A 19,251-nucleotide genomic window follows, 5' to 3' on the forward strand; every position below is an offset into this window, starting at 1 on the left:
ATGGAACAGAGGACCTGTTTCCTGTATAATGCAGAAACTCCAAAGAAACGACTCTGAGGACCCAGAAATCGCAAAAACCAGATGCCTGAAGCTATCACTGCACACAATGCTCTAAGTCCGAGAAGTAGAGGACCCAGATCAGGAACTGGAAAGACTAGCCAGAAGAGTAGCCCTTGAGGCCAAAATTCTGGCCATAGACCATGAGAAAAAGGGGCCCAACTACAGTGATTCTGCATGGCCTGTTCCATTGCCTCTTTGTGTTCTTCTTTTATAACTTTATTTCATTGTTGTAGAAACTGTTAAACACAATTAGCCGACAATAGGTTGATGGCCTTTCATTGTGCAAGACTGTTCTTTTCATTAACTGCAGTAAATGAGACCTGTATTTATCAACATTCTGGAAACTTTTTCAAAATTATTAACCTAATGTAAAATTGAATGGTTGGCATTTAGATAAAATACTGTTGAATATATTCAGACAAACGTGACTATCAATTTTCAGAACATAATAGAAACTAAATGGGAATTCTATCAATCACTCACATTCGCTTTTGGTTGATTAGCACCCCTAACTCCAGAACAGAAAAGGCACAATATTCATAACAACCTCAGATATATTGGCAGGCTGCAAGTGTAGGAAACTGGCTCTATATATACTACACCAAATGAGGTATAGTGTGTAGAGTCCAGGTGACCCCAGAGGTAGGCAGAGGTTAAAGTTAGATAGAGCCTTACTGTGAGAAAGTGCCCTCTTGCTTGCATGGTATACCCCCACTTTTTGCTGAATTGCTGATGTGCTTTGACTGAGTGTGCCCTGGGCTCCTGCCAATCAGGTACCCAGGGCCTGTGTTCCTTCCCTAAAACTGCAATGAAGCCTAAAACCAATTGGCATCTCTGGCCACATGTCAGCCCCTGGTAAATGGTACCATAGGTACACAGGGCACTGTGACCAGAGAAGGCCCCTAAGGGCTGCATCACTTATTGTGCCACCCTTAGAGGCCCTGCCCCCTGACTCTCACACACTGCCTTTGCAGGCTGCATGTCTTGGTGCAGAACAAAGCAAAAAGAGTCGACATGGCACACATCCCTGTGTGCCATGCCCACAAACCACTGCCCTGGCATACATCAGTCACCCCTCTAGCTGGGTGCCCTATGCCAGTGGTGAGGGTACAGGTGCATGAGCCCTGTGCCCCTTACAGCACCCAGGTCCATTCCTGGTGCAGTGCTGCCCTTAAGAGTATATGGTGCTGGGAGTTTGTCATCAAGAACTCCACAGCACCATAATGGCTACACTGAAGACTAGGAAGTTTGGTATCAAACTTCTCAGCACATTAAACCCACACTGATGCCAGTGTGGGATTTAATGTACCAAGCACCACAGTGGGCATCTTAGAGATGCCCCCTGAAACTCTACCAACTACTAGTGATCTGACTGAGTGGCTGCGCCCCCTGAAACCTAACCTACAATCCACGTCTGGTCTGCTGCCACCCTGCCACCCCTGGGTAGGAGAGCCCCTGCTCTCCTGGGCCTGCAACAATGCACATCCTGGGCGAGGTGCTAGGTCTCCTCCACCAGGATGGACAGGGGGAAGCTTCAAAGGCATGCCACCTTTGTGAGCTTCCCCAGGCCACTGCAACCCCCCACTCTGGTGGGAAGCTTGGCTGGAAGGACAGGACATGTGCCAGCCTGCCAACCCCACCCCTCAGGTGGGGGAGGCGAGGTGAAGCACATCTCCGGGCTCTCGCCATCTTGAAGATGGGAAGCCCTGCCCAATCAGGACTAGGCTACTGCCCCCCTCCCACAGGAGAGAGGCAGGTTAGGGGGTGTACCCCCGTCTACCCCCCCCCCCCCCCCCCCCAGTCAGGGACCCAATGGTCCCTGTCCTTCACCTACCAATCTATTATTTAGGGGCACCCTGAACCTTCCTTCCCCAGATTCCAGATTTCGAAATACAAGGAAGAGCAAGTAGAAAGAAGACTTGCCCTACAGCTGCTGAAAAGAGGAAGACACCAACTGCTTTGGCCCCAGCCCTACCGGCCTGTCGACCCTCGAACCTGCTCCTGCTCCAACCCGGCATCTCTTGTTGCCAGCAACCTCACAAACCCCGGAGGACCTGGCTACCTTTTGGCTCTAAGCCCCTGGGACTCCCATGAGTAGAGGCTCTACTCAAAATCTGCTTCTAATCCCTGGCATCAGCCCGGAACCGCGAACCCTTCACACTCTGCACTCGCCAAGCCTGGCCTGTGCCGGAGTGAACAAAGACCAAGTGGACAAACCCACGGCGACTGTGACCCCGAGTCCGGCACCCAAGGACTTCCCTCGACGCTCCTGACGATGCCTGCAGCCTCAGAACCAGGTGCCCCCCCCAACCGGGATCAACAGAGGGTAAGATTTCCTGACACCAAAAGTCACCCCTGCACCCGGCGCCCCGCGGCCCCCTGTGCCCAACTCCGGGGTACCTACCTATCCTCCAACTACCCAACTTACCTGTCGAAGTGGTGGTGGCACCTGAAGAATCTTCGTCCCCGAGCTTGCAGTCTTTTTCTAAACCAGAGCTTTCCCATTGAAACCAATTGAGCGCCCGAAAGCTCAAAAGCACCCTGCACCCAGCTGCCCGAGTGGCCCTGGCAGTGTAACCTCTACACCTATCTACTTCCCCATTTGCCCTGAGCAAGTGACCAGGAGCCCAGCTCCAACAGCCGCGTGGCCTGCTAGTCATCAGCCACCAACCAAGGCCCCCCTGCCTCCCATAGGATAACATTGGGCCTAACTCTCTCTGCACCCGGCTGCCCCTGTGCCGCTGAGGGTGTAACAACTGTACCTACCTGACCCTGGGAGACCCCGAGTCTATGCCCAGAACCTTAACTCTGCCAGTCGAGTACTTACCTTAAAGCCGATAACTCAATTTTCTCCATAGGGTAACATTGACTGGTTTTTCCTGAAATTTCTTCTAAGTGTGGACTTTTCAAAACTTAAATATTCACCAAAAATCAGCCGAGTAACGAAAACGAAAATACTCACCTATTAGGTGAGCTCCCAGTGCTGGATCTTGGTACCCAGCACTGACTCTGAAAAATATTCACAACCGTACTTACCAGTAACCCAATTTTCTTCCATAGGAAACCATTGACTGTTTTTCTGTGAAATTTCTTCAAAGTGTTGATTTCTGCAAACTTTAAATATTCTTTAAAAATTGTATAAATTGTGAAAACGTAATTACTTACCTGTTTTGGATAAAGGTCCCAGTACTGAGTCTAGGCACCCAGTACTGGATTACAAAAGTAACGAGAACATTCTATACCTGCAACTTGAATTTTCTTCTATAGGGAATCATTGACTGTTTTCTATGAAATATTTTCTAAGTGTCAACTTTTAAAATAGCAAAATATTGTCTAAAAATCATAACAATAATTAAGTCGACTTTTATCACCTGATTCTAAGTACTGAACCATGACTGAATCTAGGACCCAGTCCTGGAATCCCAAAAGTAATCCTAAAAGTAATCTGTTGCAAATAACTTGAAACTTCCATTGAACTCAATGCATGATTGTGTTTACAATTGTGTTGCCTATTGCAACCACTTGTAACTTTCTACAAAAATCAATTGCATATTGCTAAAGTATTTATATAAAGCATCTCATTCTGAGAAAATATATTTTAATACCTATTATTGGTTCTAAAATAAAACAAGCATATATATTTTTTTTATATAAAACATTGGCCTAGAGCTCAGTTATTGAGTGTGTGAGACCATTTGCTGACTGAGTGTGTGCAACAAATGTTTTACACTGTCCTCTGATACTGCCTTACTGTTCGACCAAGCTACCACTTTAGAGAGTAAGGTTGTATCTAACTTTAGCCTCTGCCAAACCTCTGGGGACTGTGGATTCTGTACACCCTGTACCTATTTGGGAACAGTATATACAGAGCCACTTTCTCACAGCAGCCACACATGGTTCGAACAGAAAATGTTACCCTTTAGGCATCTGTTCTTAACGTGTAGTGCTGTAGATTCACATGCGCTCACCCGCCTCCTTGGAAGCTTGTGATGATGGGAGATCCCTTCCTTTATTACCCAATTCACACTGCATTGTAAGCATAGTGCAGTAACCCACACTCCTCAACGCTCCATACTCGATCACCCACTGTGCAAAAAGTTTTAAATGAAGTCTGCCCTCATGCAGTGTGAACCAAGGGAGGAGTTTCAGCACATCTCATAAACCTAAAGACTTCTTTAAAGAAAGACAGCTGGTAAATGTCTGAGCCGTACACTAGATGGCAGGGGTATGCAGAGCATGTGCATCTGTATCACTACACGATATGAACAGACTTGTAGAGTAGGTATGATTTTTATTTTCCAGAATGGTCATTGCCCTTTGTTCTGTTGACAAAGCCACATTCACACAAGACTTGATGCTTCATTCCTTCAGCAGTTTAACACACGTTTTGCATTATGTTTAGTATTGAGGAATAATTTCTATAGCTGCCTGAACAAGATTAGTTTGTTTTGTTCTTTCATATTATTGTGTCTTCATTTTATAATGTTTTGCTTTCTGACAGGGAAGATTAATTGACCATGTGAAGAAGAAAGCCACTAACCTACAGAGAGTCACTTACCTTGTATTTGATGAAGCAGATCGAATGTTTGACATGGGCTTTGGTATGTGTAAAGACCCGTATATCAGTGACTTGACTTTGTCATTGTTATTTCGTGTTAGTATAAAATACAACAGACACTAGTTTATTTTTGTAGTGCTCATCGCTTGTCCATTTGTTTGCTGGCCACAATTTAATAGCATGGTTGGCTGGACGAATGGTTGAAAGTGGTATAAGTGGGAAGCATGTCTATCAGTCCTAGGCTCTTGTTAGACTTCTTCTGGATTCCCCATGTGAGATGTGCTCAAACCCTGAATCCAGTAGGTAGAGAAGGAATGGATTCAGCTGTTGCAAAGGACCCCCTGGACAGGAACTCAGTGCACTTAATATTTTGTACAGTATAGCAAGCATACCTTACCAAGTGAAGACACAACTTCCCAGAGTGTCAAAGTATACAGATCAAGTTTATCCTAAGTATCACTAGCTGTAGAGTAAGTGTTAAAAACTGACCATTTTTGTGTATATAACGTTATTTGCATGTAAATGACAACTACTGCTCTCACCATCCTACTAATAAGTCTGTCTCTATTTACTGTGGAGGAGAAATTACAACCCTGTTAGGAATTCCACTAAACCTGCAAATGTTCAAGGAGTTTATTCCAAGAGCTTTGAAGGAGCTAGTTCCATTGGCAATGCTTTAATTTTGACCGGTATTGGGGAGGTCAGCAAGGAGCCAAGTCAAACAGGACTCGTGAAGGGGGGTTGCTAACAGACAGCAACCCCTTTCAATTTTGACCTAAGTGCAATTTCAAGTTACGGATTTGGACCATCACGGAGTATGTAGACTTCTTTTTTTACCATGGGACCACAAGGAATATACCTGTTGCTTTTAACAATAAAAAAACCACAAAAATCGATCTACTCACGATAGATCAGCGATGGGTGCATTACAAGATACAGCATCCGGGACTTACTCAAAGGGTGGCTCTCAATCTGAATTTCAGCTGGATCAGTATGAGCAAAGACCCGTAACTCTCTCCTCAGACGTGTCCTATATTAAGGAACCACAGAATTCAGGGAATCCTGCACCGGTCAAAGGCAACACTGAGAATACACATTCCTTGACAAGTAATCCAAGATGAACACTCTGTGCCTTGACCTCGAAATGAGTCTCAAGTGGAGGCCTGACCACCTCTCTCAAGGGAGCCGGGCATCGACCTCTTAGACTGTAGGCAAGAGGCTTTTACAGTCTGCTTTTCTCTTTGACCTTGAGTTTGCTCAATTTTAGATCAGCCTTGAACCAAAGGCTGAGTCTTGTTTCCAAGCAAGCCTCCAAACCCCAAGGTGCCGAGCCAACACCTTCAGCACTGAAGTATGCTTTTAAGCCAGCGTGCACAAAAATGTCAAATGTATCTTCTCCTTTTAGCGACACAGCCCAGCCATCGAACTTCCAAAGGTGACTGGTGTTAGGCAAACAAAGCTTTACATTCACCCTACTTAGGTGAAAATTCTGACTGATCTCCACTATAGTAAGCAAGACCATGCATCCCTCAACAATAGGAGACTTTTTTTTTAAGGAGACTGAGTGGGTAGAGCTCAAACACTACCTAAATCCCAAATGTGCAGTCAGGAAGACACCAGCCTCAACCACTGCAGCCACCTTGCACCATTCCTCTTCCTCCATCTCACCACTCAGATCACATTCACAGAGTTCAGTTCCTACACACTGACTTTGAAATATTCCAGAAATATTTTTTGTAAGAACATCCATCATTTAAGTGCTCTTGTGCAGCAGTTGACAAAAAATGTTATTCAACAAGTACTCATTTAAAAATTAAGGGTAACATTAATACACTATTTAGCTGAAGATGAAAAAGCTTTTCTCCAAACTAAAATGTAGGTTTTATTTCAATTTTTCATATTTTTTTGAACTAATGTTGTATATGGCATGCAAACGTATGCTCTGCAAGGGTAGTGTTTGATTTAATTTTTTACTGTGCTAATAGCTATTTAAAAAAAAATAATAATGCACATATGAGAGACCTACCTATCATTGTTTTAGCTCTTGCATATTCCTGCAAATCTTTTCCCTCAAGCTTGATGTTAGAATTTTGACTGAACTCGAATATGCATTGTCATAGCAATGATATTAACTTTATTTTATTGTATAACTGAAGGGTGTGTACCTCTGTGAGATTTAAACCTTACAAGGTAAATATTAATGCTGTTGTTTAAAGCCGGTTTTGTTCAAATGTGTTTCTTTTCTCTCTCTGCTGTTGACAGAATACCAGGTTCGATCGATTGCCAACCACGTGCGTCCAGACAGACAAAGTGCGTATAGATTTTTAATATATCTCTTTTAGAACCAAAGATTCCATCTTGATTACTTTTTCTAAGCTGTTGGAAACACCCAACAGCCTTTTTGTTCCTCATAATTATATGCGTACGTGTTATGGCTTTCTTGTTATGAGTTGACATTTGTTACATAGACATGAAATATTTCTTTATTTTAATGATTAACTTACAGATAAACGTGACATTTTTATTTGGTGTTGCAGTTATTTATATAATATATAACACTCACTTTGTCTTGAGGTATTCGTTACAACACAAAGGTACATTCATTTGCATTGTGCCGCAAAAAGCAAATCAATCATCAACTGGTGAATAATACTACTCTTTCCTGACCAAGTCCATGGTCATTCTAGCTGGTCTTTTACTCATGGCATTAGCAAAAGTAAAGCTTTGCAGCCTTAAATCAAGAAATGTGACTTCAAGAAACAATATGGGCTCCCTTCGAAGTTACAGCAGCATTAGAGTTCGTATTGGAGTGTGTGTGTGTGTGTGTCTGTGTGTGTGTGTATATATATATATATGTGTGTATTTATTTAGATAGATAAGGCACAATATTTGTTGTCATATAATGAACTCCTACCTGGCTCTGCAAATTATACATCTCAATATGATGTGTAGCTTATTTCTAGTTGTTGGTTTCATGAAACATTCAGCTGGTGTTTTGATTATGTGCGCACAAAAGGTGATGGGAGGAATGCTGGAAAATAGTCTAACCACTTGCAGTTACGAAGGTAGCATTCCAACCCCTTGTTTTTTTCCCCCCTGAATGTGCCACTCTATGTAAAGGCCTGTCTTTACCAACTTAGTACTGACCCGGCTTCTCATGGGAACAGTCTATCTCGAAATGTCAGGCAAGGTCTACCCACTCCCAACCTTTTGTGTGTTGGATGTAATGCCCTAGGCGGCCATGGATTTGCCCAGATGTGGGTCTTGTGCTCACTATGCCATTGGAACCAGCCTGCACCCAACTGAAGAGGCCCAAGAAGGCAGTAACTGGTCTTGGGTTGCTTGTGGTCTGGATCATAAATGACCAGTCTTGGCAGGTCAGGCTGGACTGTTCCTTTTGGAGCAGAACCAAGACTGATTTGCAAATTGCTGGGTCTGATCGGAGGTAGCATAGTGATTACAAATGATTGGTTGGAATGCTACCCGAGTAAGTGCCAGTGGTAAGACTATTTGCAAGCATGTCTACCATCACCTTTTGTGAGTTGCATTATGTATTGACCATCACCTTCTTAATGTTTGTAATTCACCCAGTACGAGCAGCACTTGTGCTATTATTGGATTTACAAATAGTAAAACTGGCACCTTTTTAAGCCCGTGGCAGTATGATAGTTCTATATTTTGTCTGGTCTTTCCCTTGTATTTAGCCATATCAGTAAATTTCACAGTGTATGTATTTTAGAGGTTGAGACAATTCAAGCTGGTGTTTTAGCCGGCAACCTGTACCTCCGGACCGAAGCAGTTCTATGAATTTTGAAAACTTTTCTCATCTGGATTTGTAGCTGTTGTATATTTTTATAATGCACTGGTCGTCCATACCTTGTTACTCTTTTACTTGAAGTTCAGTAGAGAACATGAGCTGGCAGCATTGCTGTATAATATCTGCATGGTTAAGTTTATTTTTTACAGTCCGCCTGCCTTATGTTGTGTAAGGATTGCATTTTTCTATAGTATTGTCAGCGCAGATCCTCAGCACTAATTTTTAATATTGCTCACATTGTATTATTATACTACTTTGGTGTGTGAATGATGGGTGTAGAGTAGCAAATAAATGTATAACTAACCTCTGACATTTCTTGCCTTCTCAGCCCTCCTGTTCAGTGCAACGTTTCGAAAAAAGATTGAGAAGTTGGCAAGAGACATTCTGATTGACCCGATCAGAGTAGTGCAAGGAGATATTGGCGAGGTAATCTCAAAAGTTCTTTGTTCCGTTTACTTACCTGCTTTAGCACGTTTTCAGCTAATGCAATTTTTATATCTGGTTCCCAGTCAGAAAGCAGGTTAACATAAGCTGAAAGAGTAACTCAATGCAGAGCATTTTTTTCTGTCGAATTGTGAAAATATTGAATCGAGCTTAGGTTGAGAATTCAGAGGGATAGTTTCAAAGGCACACATCCTGGTATTGGAAAACACTTGCACCTATAAGAACTTCTCTGAGTAAATAATTGTAGGTTGTGATGCTGCAAAACATAGTGTCAGCATTGTTTACAGTGTTGATATTACGTTGCACTGGTACTGGGGGATGTTTTGATAGAATACCATGGGGACCAGGCAGATTTGAACTTTATTCCTCTATGAACCATAACCCAATTAAGAGAATTGATGTTGACCAAAATGAAAACAATTCCCTTCGGGGTGATTATGGTCTTTAATCTCTGACTACGGATTAGGAGGGAGATCGGATGTGCCAGATATTACTTCAGAGTGAGAGTTTTCATAGAACATCCATGCCAAAGGCTGCATGTTTAATAGAAGATGTAACGAGTGAGTGATGTTCACAAAAAGCATGAGTAGTGGCTAATGTCACTGTCTTAAACAATGTCTGCAATCTTTGAAGGCCACCAGTGCTCAGTTTGCCTTAATAGATCTGGCATAATGTCTCTGAGAAGCCCAAACCCCGTGCCCTAAACTTTGGAAGCACAGTAGACTGTCCACTCGACAGATCTCAGCTGTCTTGTTGCATAAAGGTATTCCATAAACACACAGTTGCAGATTGAACGAGCTTGTTCTTTTGTTGTTTTTTTTTTCACAGAGTTTTATATAGCGCAAACTTAACCCGAAGGTATTGGGTATCAGAGCGCTTTACATAGCACCAGTTGCATTACATGAGGACTCTTTCATTTTTGTTAGGCATGGGGATATTAAGTGATTTGCCCAGAATCACAGGTTGCTCAGCGTTGACGCCGAGACTCGAACCCAGTTCCCCAGATTCGAGGTCGACCGCCCTAACCGTTAGGCCAACTCCTCTCCCCAAGGAAAAAAGGTAGAAAGCAGAAGGTTCGGGGCATATGAGCTGCAGATCACACACTGAGGATAAGATCGCCATCTGGTGTTGGGCTCGGATGATTGCAGGTTGTTGTTGTCTTCGGAAGAAGCCTTTGGTCACGAGGTTGGTGACTCCTCCCCTGGACAACAGTGCGCATGGGCATCCACTCCATCGTCAGATTGTTTTTTTCCGCCATTGGGTTCGGATGAACTTTTTTTCCGCTCCAGCAGAAAACTTCCAGCAATCGATTTAACTCTTTAATCTTCATTCCGTCGACGTCGACATCAACTCGGACCGGTTCCGGAAGCGGCTGATGGACAGGACACCCTTCAAAAAATGCCCCCAGTGTGGAGCGAAGTTCCCCCACAGTGACCACCACGAGGTTTGTAACCTCTGCCTGTCGCCGGAACACAACGAATCGACCTGTCCAGCTTGTGCCGCTTTCCGTTCGAAGAAGACCCTCCGGGACCGAAGAGCTCGATGCCATATTATGGCCAAACCAGCTCCAGAACCGGAGGACATCTTTGCTCAAGATGTTCCTGAAGATGACACCGAAGATCTCGATCGTGTCCGAGGCCGACGATTCCGATGACCTCATCACTCCAGGGCAGCGTGTGAGTACCACCCCCCCCTGCCCCTGCCCCATCCAAAAAGACAGTGGTCAAGACTCCGCCAGCTGGGCCCAGTCGCGACCGGAAATCCTCTTCAGAAGCCCCGCCCTCGGGCCCGGCTCCGAAGACATCTAAGCCTATAGGTGGCTCGGGCTCGAGCAAACCTCATGTGATTGTGCCTTTAACACCCTCGGCACCGAAAAAAACACTGTCGGCACCGAAACAGGCTTCAAGACCGAAATCTCCTTCGGCACCGAAACGTTCCTCGGCACCGAAGTCTCCACCGGCGCCGAATCGTTCTTCGACATCGATGCCTAAAAGTCCCTCGGCACCAAAGCCATCGGCACCGAAAACTCCATCGGCTCCGAAAAATCCTTCGGAACCGAAACATCCTTCGGCACCGAAAACTTCATCGGCACCGAAAACTAGGTCCACACCGAAAAAAGCTCATAAAGACCCGAAACGGCCGTCGCCGCCACCACCTTCGGAGCCAGATGAACTTTTTCGCCCAGATCCTACTCAAAAGCGGATCTACATCAATCCCGACACTGGACATGTGACTGCCGTCCCATATAAAAAGCGGAAGCTGGACATCACACCTCCTCCAGCTCCCATACGGAAAAAGGACTGTGCCACTTCACCACTTCGTCCTTCCTCTCCCGTATTACCTCCTAACCCGTCCCCCCCTCCTCCTCCTCCTTCTCCTTTACCCTTACCTTTACCATCTCCCTATCATTCACCTCCTCCACAGGATGATAATGATGACTTGGGGGGAGGGGCGGACCCTGATTTATTTTATGATCCTGTTGATCCACACGACCCTTTTACATTTCCAGGCACAGCACCAGTAGATGACTGGTCTTATCCAATGCCTGACATGCCTGACCCCACTACCTACCCCTCCAAGCCCTCCCCTCCTGATGACCATTTGGGGTTTGGCCAACTAATAAATAGGGCAGCAACATTCCATGGTGTCACTATGCACACGGACCCCCTTGAAGAGGACTTTCTCCTCGATACTTTTGAGCAGTCACAAAAAACTGTTCACATACTGCCCATGATTAAAGGGGTTATAAAGCATGCCACTGAGGTCTTTAAAGACCCTGTTCGAGCGAGGGTTCTCAACCCCTGCATCGAAAAAAAGTACCGACCAGCCCCGCAGGACCCTGCATACATTAAAGCCCAGCTCCCTTTAGACTCCTTGGTCGTATCAAATGCCAGGAAGCGCGTTAACTCACAGACAACTGGAGAAACGCCACCCCAGACAAGGAGTCTAAGCTTTTAGAAGCCTCAGGCAAACCAGTCGCTGCACAGGCGGTGAACCACTGGCGTATTGCCAATACCCAGGCCCTGTTAGCCCGGTATGACAGGGCGCATTATGACCAACTTGAGGACCTTATGCAACACCTGCCTGATCCCTTTAAATCCCAGGCCGCTGACCTCATTCAAGAAGGCAAGTTAATATCGAATGCCTCCATTAAATGCGCCTTAGATGCAGCAGACACTGCTTCTCGGGCGGTCAATACTAGCGTCTTACTCAGACGACATGCCTGGCTCCGTATTTCCGGTTTTAAACCAGAGGTTCAAACCGCAATTCTAGCTCAACCTTTCAACCAAGAGCAGTTATTTGGCCCTGCAGTGGACACTGCATTAGAAAAAATGAAAAAGGATAATGAGACTGCCAAGTCCATGGGAGCACTGCAGTCTCCTCAAAACCGGGGTTCCTTTCGTCGCTCCTTTTATAGAGGAGGCTCCAAAAACACGGCAACTGAGACCACGTCCACCTTTAAAAATTCTGGACAAACATCCCCTAACAGAGGATATTTCCGGGGAGGTTATAGGGGAAACAATAACAAAGGTCGAGGGCGGGGCAACAACAACAACACCCGCACCTCCCCAGCCACCAAACAGTGACTTGCCACCACTCCCCCCAGACCATTCCACTCCGGTCGGGGGGCGACTCCAACAATTCCTACCTGTCTGGACTTCCATCACCACAGACAGATGGGTAAAACAAATTATCCAGTCTGGCTACTGCCTAGAACTCATACAATCCCCCCCAAACATACCACCCAAACAACGTCCAATGTCCTCACATCATCTCTCTCTCCTCAAACAAGAAGTTCAATCCCTGTTACAAAAACATGCGATAGAACCAGTCCCTCTTCAACATCAGGGAACAGGGGTGTATTCTCTATACTTCCTCATTCCCAAAAAGGACAAAACATTACGGCCCATACTGGATCTCAGACTGCTAAACCAGTATATACATTCAGATCATTTTCATATGACCACCCTCCAACAAGTCCTCCCACTGTTACAACAGGGAGACTTCCTTGCCACATTGGACCTCAAGGACGCGTACTTTCACATCCCTATGCATCCCGCTCACAGAAAATATCTACGATTTGTGGTAGATGGGCAACACTATCAATTTACAGTTCTCCCATTCGGAGTAACAACAGCACCCAGAGTGTTCACCAAGTGCTTAGCAGTCGTGGCAGCGCACCTCAGAAGACAACAGATCCATGTCTTCCCCTATCTGGACGATTGGCTCATAAAAGCCAATACTCACCAAAAATGCGTTCTCCACACTCATCGCACGATTCAAACTCTCCACAATTTGGGATTCACTATCAACTACCCCAAATCCCATCTACAACCTTCCCACTTACATCAGTATCTAGGAGCAACCATAGATACCTCCAAAGCCATTGCTTATCCCAGCACTGCCAGGATAGCCAGTATACAAAATCTCATCTCTCAATTTCAAACTCATCCATCTCTTCCAGCAAGAGTGTTCATGCAGCTCCTAGGCATGATGGCGTCATGCATCTCCATAGTCCCACACGCACGACTTCAAATGCGTCCCTTACAGGAATGTCTAGCACAACAGTGGAACCAAGCTCACGGACAACTTAACGATCTGGTGTTGGTGGACAGTCGCTCACTTCGCTCACTGAAATGGTGGAACACCATCAACCTGTCCAAAGGGCGACCGTTCTTAGAGCCTCTTCCACAAGTTGTGCTAACTACCGACGCATCTCTCACAGGGTGGGGAGCCCACCTCCTTCACCATACCACTCAGGGCAGATGGACCAGTCAACAGAAACTGCTCCACATCAACCACCTGGAACTCTTAGCAGTGTTCCTAGCACTAAAATCCTTTCAGGTTCACCTAAAGAACAAAACTGTCCTCATACGCACAGACAACATGACGACAATGTATTATATACAGAAACAGGGAGGGACACATTCTCTCCAACTGTCCCAACTGGCACAGCAAATCTGGAGATGGGCAATTCCCCAAAACATCTACCTGTTAGCAGAACATCTCCCAGGGATCCACAATCAAGTGGCCGACCTCCTAAGTCGCCACACACAGCAGATCCACGAATGGGAACTACACCCCAAGGTTCTACTCCCCTTCTTCCAAAAATGGGGACAACCAGACATAGACCTGTTCGCCACTCCCGAAAACACAAAATGCCCAACCTTCGCCGCCAGGTTTCCACACCCACAGTCGAAGGGCAATGCCCTATGGATGAACTGGTCAGGCAGATTTGCGTACGCTTTTCCGCCTCTCCCACTAGTTCCATTTGTGGTACGCAAACTGAAACAACAGTCACTTACACTAATACTAGTGGCTCCCACTTGGGCACGTCAACCGTGGTTCACCACACTTCTGGAACTGTCTTTAGTTCCACATCAAAGGCTACGCCTCTCCCCGGATCTATTAACCCAGAACCATGGAGAAATCAGACACCCAGATCCTCAAACACTGAACCTAGCGATCTGGCTCCTGAGGTCTTAGAGTTCGGATACCTCAATCTCCCTCCAGACTGTATGAATATCATAAAGGAAGCCAGACGACCTACTACTAGAGCGTGTTATGCCGCTAAATGGAAACGATTTGCCATCTACTGCGCTAATAATGACATACATCCATTGGATGCTTCCATCCAAAACATCATTTGCTATCTACTACACTTGCAAAGATGCAATCTAGCGTATTCCTCTATACGTTTACACCTAGCTGCCTTGGCAGCCTACTTACAAAATAGGCAACACCCGTCCCATTTTAAGGTACCAGCCATCAAAGCGTTTATGGAAGGTCTCAAAAGAATTCTTCCCCCAAGATTTCCACCTGCCCCACTGTGGAATCTCAATGTGGTTCTAACAAGACTCATGAGTCCCCCATTTGAACCCATGCACAAATGTGAATTACAATTCCTAACATGGAAGGTAGCTTTCCTTATCGCAATCACTTCCCTACGCAGAGTAAGTGAACTACAAGCCCTTACACTAGAGGAACCTTTCTTACAACTACACCGTAACAAAGTGGTTCTTAGGACAAACCCAAAATTTCTTCCAAAAGTGATTTCCCCTTTCCACCTTAACCAATCAGTAGAGCTACCAGTCTTTTTCCCAAACCCAGACTCCGTAGCTGAAAGGGCCCTACATACCTTAGATGTCAAAAGAGCCTTGCTTTATTACATCGACAGGACAAAACCTTTTCGAAAGACGAAACAACTCTTTGTTGCTTTCGCACCACCACATAAAGGCAATCCGATCTCCAAATCCGGTATAGCCCGGTGGATAGTTAAATGCATCCAAATATGCTACCTAAAGGCTAAACGTACACTTACAGTTCCCCCTAGGGCGCACTCCACGCGTAAAATAGGGGCTTCTATGGCCTTCTTAGGTAACATTCCCTTAGAAGACATTTGCAAGGCAGCCACGTGGTCTACCACGCATACCTTCACTAAACACTACTGTGTTGACGTGCAGGCCAAACAACAGGCCTCAGTGGGCCAGGCTGTCCTAAAAACTTTATTTCAAGCTGCTGCAACAGATACAGGCGACCACCGCTAAGGAGAAGCACTGCTGTATAATCTATCCTCAGTGTGTGATCTGCAGCTCATATGCCTCGAACGGAATATGCTACTTACCAGTATGCATCTGTTCTTGGCATGTAGAGCTGCAGAGTCACACACGCCCGCCCGCCTCCCCGGGACCTGTATCTGTTCCAGCATCCGTCTTACTTAGACATTACACATGGACATCCTTTCTTTCATTCCTATACACTCCATCTTTTCCCATCATGGCGAAAAAACTATCTGACGATGGAGTGGATGCCCATGCGCACTGTTGTCCAGGGGAGGAGTCACCAACCTCGTGACCAAAGGCTTCTTCCGAAGACAACAACAACCTGCAATCATCCGAGCCCAACACCAGATGGCGATCTTATCCTCAGTGTGTGACTCTGCAGCTCTACATGCCAAGAACAGATGCATACTGGTAAGTAGCATATTCCTTCTTCATCATAGTACCATATGCATTGTAAACTATGCAACCCATTCAGTTAATCTCTTGGATAATCCTTTGTAAGGTTGATACCAAAGTGTGTTACCTAGTGCTGCAAGAATATCTGCCGGAAGAACAGTCTTTGAAAGTCAACTAATACCACATTTGCTCTGGTAATATTTACGTGAGTTGCAAAGGGATTTCTTTTTGTCTGGTGACTTCAGTTTTTCATTTGTTTGTTTTTTTGGGACTCCCCTGCAGGCATTCTTGAACTCGGACGTTGTTGTACAATGCCCAGTGTATATGCTCCGATTCCTAAAATGTCAATTTCCTTTAAACCTGATTACCACTTTTAACTTTCTTCTAAGGCCATAATATATGTTGCATATGTACACCCATGGCATGGAAAGTTAAATGCTATTTGTGGACTGCAGCACCTATTGTGCTATCCACTACAGTGGCATTGAAAACTTGGTGTTCGAGGCATATGAGCTGCAGATTATACACTTTTGCATAGATCGCCATCTGGTGTTGGGCCCGGATGTTTGCAGTTTGTTTTTCTTCTTGGACAGTCTTTGGAAGTCACGAGTTCGGTGACTCCTCCTTCGGTCCGTACTGCGCATGGGCTTCGGCTCCATCCTCAGATTGTTTTTTTCCGCCATCGGGCTCGGATGTGATACTTCGTGCTCCGGCTTCGAACCTTTCCAGTTCGACCTTCGACGGAAAATCCACGTCCATCGAGATTCTTAACACAAAAATCATCTTCTTCATCTCTCTCGGCGGCACTTCTCGATTCCAGACATCGGCACCGGCCTTCGGGCCTCCTTCGACTCCGGTCTCGGCCGATGGAAAGGACTCCCTTCAAAAAGTGCCCAAAATGTGGGTCTAAATTTCCCCACACCAACCTGCATCAGGTGTGTAACCTCTGCCTCTCTCCCGAACACGAGGCCCGAGACTGCCCCGCCTGCAAGTCTTTTCGATCGACCATCCGGGATCGAAGAGCTCGACGCACCATGGCGCACTCATCGACTTCGGCTCCACCCGACATCTTCGGAGACGACACCGGAGCTTCGGGGCAGCAGCACACCGAGCAGGAGGAAGAACTCGTCAGCGCTTCCGAGGCCGACGACTCCGACCTGGAGGAGATCACACCGGCGCAGAGGGTCGTGAGTACTCTACCCCCTCCCACTCCCGTACCCACACCGAAAGAGACTCCGGTTACACCTTCGCCTCCGGGCCTAGGGAAAACCAAACATACAGCTTCTATCACCCCACCTTCGGGCCCGGTGTCGAAGCATCATAAGTCTCCCGGCGGCTCGGGCTCAAGCCAGCCTACTCCTGGTGCCGAAAAACACCGTTCGGCACCGAAGAAAACCACACCCAGTTCGGCTCCGAAGCCATCGGGCTCGAAACCTGCACTCTCGGTGCCGACAAAGCATAAGCATAAGCCCCTCGGCACCGAGAACTATTTACGCCTGATCCTTATCAAAAAACTTTAACAAAGGATCCCAAGACTGGTCATTTAACTTTGTCTTCCAAAAAAAGACATTGAAACAAGCCAGATCCTCCTCCACCGCCAAAACGGAAGGACTCTGCCACATCTCCCTTCAGAGTACCCTCCCCACCACCTCCTCCACCTCCTCCACCTTCTCCACCTCCCATATCTCCGCCACCTTTGCCTCACCGCTCTCCAACCCCATGTCCAGACCCTGATTATGGAGATCCAGATTATGATCCGGCAGACGCCCCAATAGACCCCACACCTCCAGGGACACCAGACCCATGGGAGGATTACCACAACCCCGATGTACCAGATATGCCTCAGGATGACATTTATCCATCCAGGCCATCTCCTCCAGAGGACTCCCTGGGGTTCCACCACTTAATACAGCGGGCGGCACACTACCATGGGGTAGAATTACACAGCGAGCAAGTTGAGGACGATTTCCTACTGGACACTTTTGACATACAAGATAAGGCCACAGCAATATTGCCCATGCTAAAAGGAGTTACCAAACATGCTGCAGAGGTGTTCAAGGACCCAGTCAGAGCTAGGGTTTAAACCCCAGGATAGAGAAGAAATATAAAGCAGCCCCCACAGATCCTGCATATATTAAAGGACCTGCTCCCTTAGACTCATTGGTGGTATCCACAGCTAGGAAGCGGTCTAGCTCTCAATCCTCAGGGGAGGCTCCACCGCCAGATAAGAAGTCAAAGCTCTTAGATGCGTCTGGTAAACGCTCTGCCTCGCAAGCCGCAAATATGTGGCGCATCGCCAACACACAAGCGCTGCTTGCACGTTATGATAGAGCAGTGGTTCCCAAACTTTTGACTCCTCAGGACCCCCATTGAGTCAACACTGAAAGCCGGGGACCCCCAAGCAATTTGTAGGATTTAAATTTCAAACATTAAAACAGTAATTAAAAAAAAATAAAAACACGTGTGCACACAAAACAAATACTCGAATTACTAAGGATTTCAGGGGCATATTTACAAGTCCCTATCGCCATGGGAACGTCACTTTTAGCGATGTTCCTGTGGCAATAGGGGCTTCGCCTTATTTACAAGGCAGCGTTAAGCCACTTATTGTGGTTTAAGCTGCCTTGTAAATAAGGCCCCCTATCACGCAATGCTTAGCGTGAAAAAGGTGGGCAGTGGGAGTTACAGTGGGCGTTTCACTCCAACACCCATTGATTGTGACTCTGCCCTCTATTTACAAGGTCAGCTTAAATAGGAGACGGCACCCAAATTAAGACCATGAAAAACCTGGTCTTAACTTTGCGAAATGATGAGAAATGCCTTATTTCTCCTCGTTTTTACTTTTTCCAACGGAAAAAGCAAAACACCTTTGATTGTTTATGTTCAGGAAGGTGACCCTTCCTGCATATAAACAATCTTTAATAAAAATGACGTGTTGTAACTTCCATGTGTGCTGCATTACGCAGCACACATAAGTGACAAAACAGCATTACAAAATTGTTCATGTGCAGGAAGTGGGAACATAGCAGCATCAGGATAATGATAGACTGGGAATAAACATATGTTGCTAACTTTTACCATGCAGTTTGAAAGCAGCTCTTTGATGACAGTTTATAGGACACTGCTAGATTACGATTGTCCCTTATGAATTGCACAGTGGCAAAAGAATCTCTGTGACCTATGCACATAAAATATGTTTTTTAAAATGCATTGTACACGTTCTTTGCAGTAGGCATATTAAATAAGTCAAAGCTGCCTCTGGACAAAACTCTCATCTCTCTCCAGCAGGTACATTAATCACTGGCATTTTCTTGACACTTTTATAGTTGCTCGAAAACTGCTAATTTCACAAAGAACTTTGCAGTGCTTTTAAAGTTGCTGGCTGAGGACCCCCTGGGAATGTGCCACGGACC

The 19,251-nt window shown here is 45.9% G+C and overlaps 1 protein-coding gene across 2 annotated transcripts in view; it reads left to right on the forward strand.

Moving 5' to 3' along the window:
• The window catches only part of LOC146871945 (ATP-dependent RNA helicase DDX42-like), an 865,800-nt gene that overhangs the window by 520,178 nt on the left and 326,371 nt on the right, over positions 1-19,251 (forward strand). For both annotated transcript variants that reach the window (XM_085652377.1, XM_085652387.1), the window contains 3 exons: positions 4,562-4,661; positions 6,881-6,928; positions 8,764-8,861. In XM_085652377.1, coding sequence (XP_085508503.1) covers positions 4,562-4,661; positions 6,881-6,928; positions 8,764-8,861 — 246 coding nt within the window. The remainder of the gene's footprint in view (positions 1-4,561; positions 4,662-6,880; positions 6,929-8,763; positions 8,862-19,251) is intronic.

This window comes from Triturus cristatus, chromosome 1_1, assembly GCF_964204655.1.
Source record: "Triturus cristatus chromosome 1_1, aTriCri1.1, whole genome shotgun sequence".
Taxonomy (NCBI): Eukaryota; Metazoa; Chordata; class Amphibia; order Caudata; family Salamandridae; genus Triturus; species Triturus cristatus.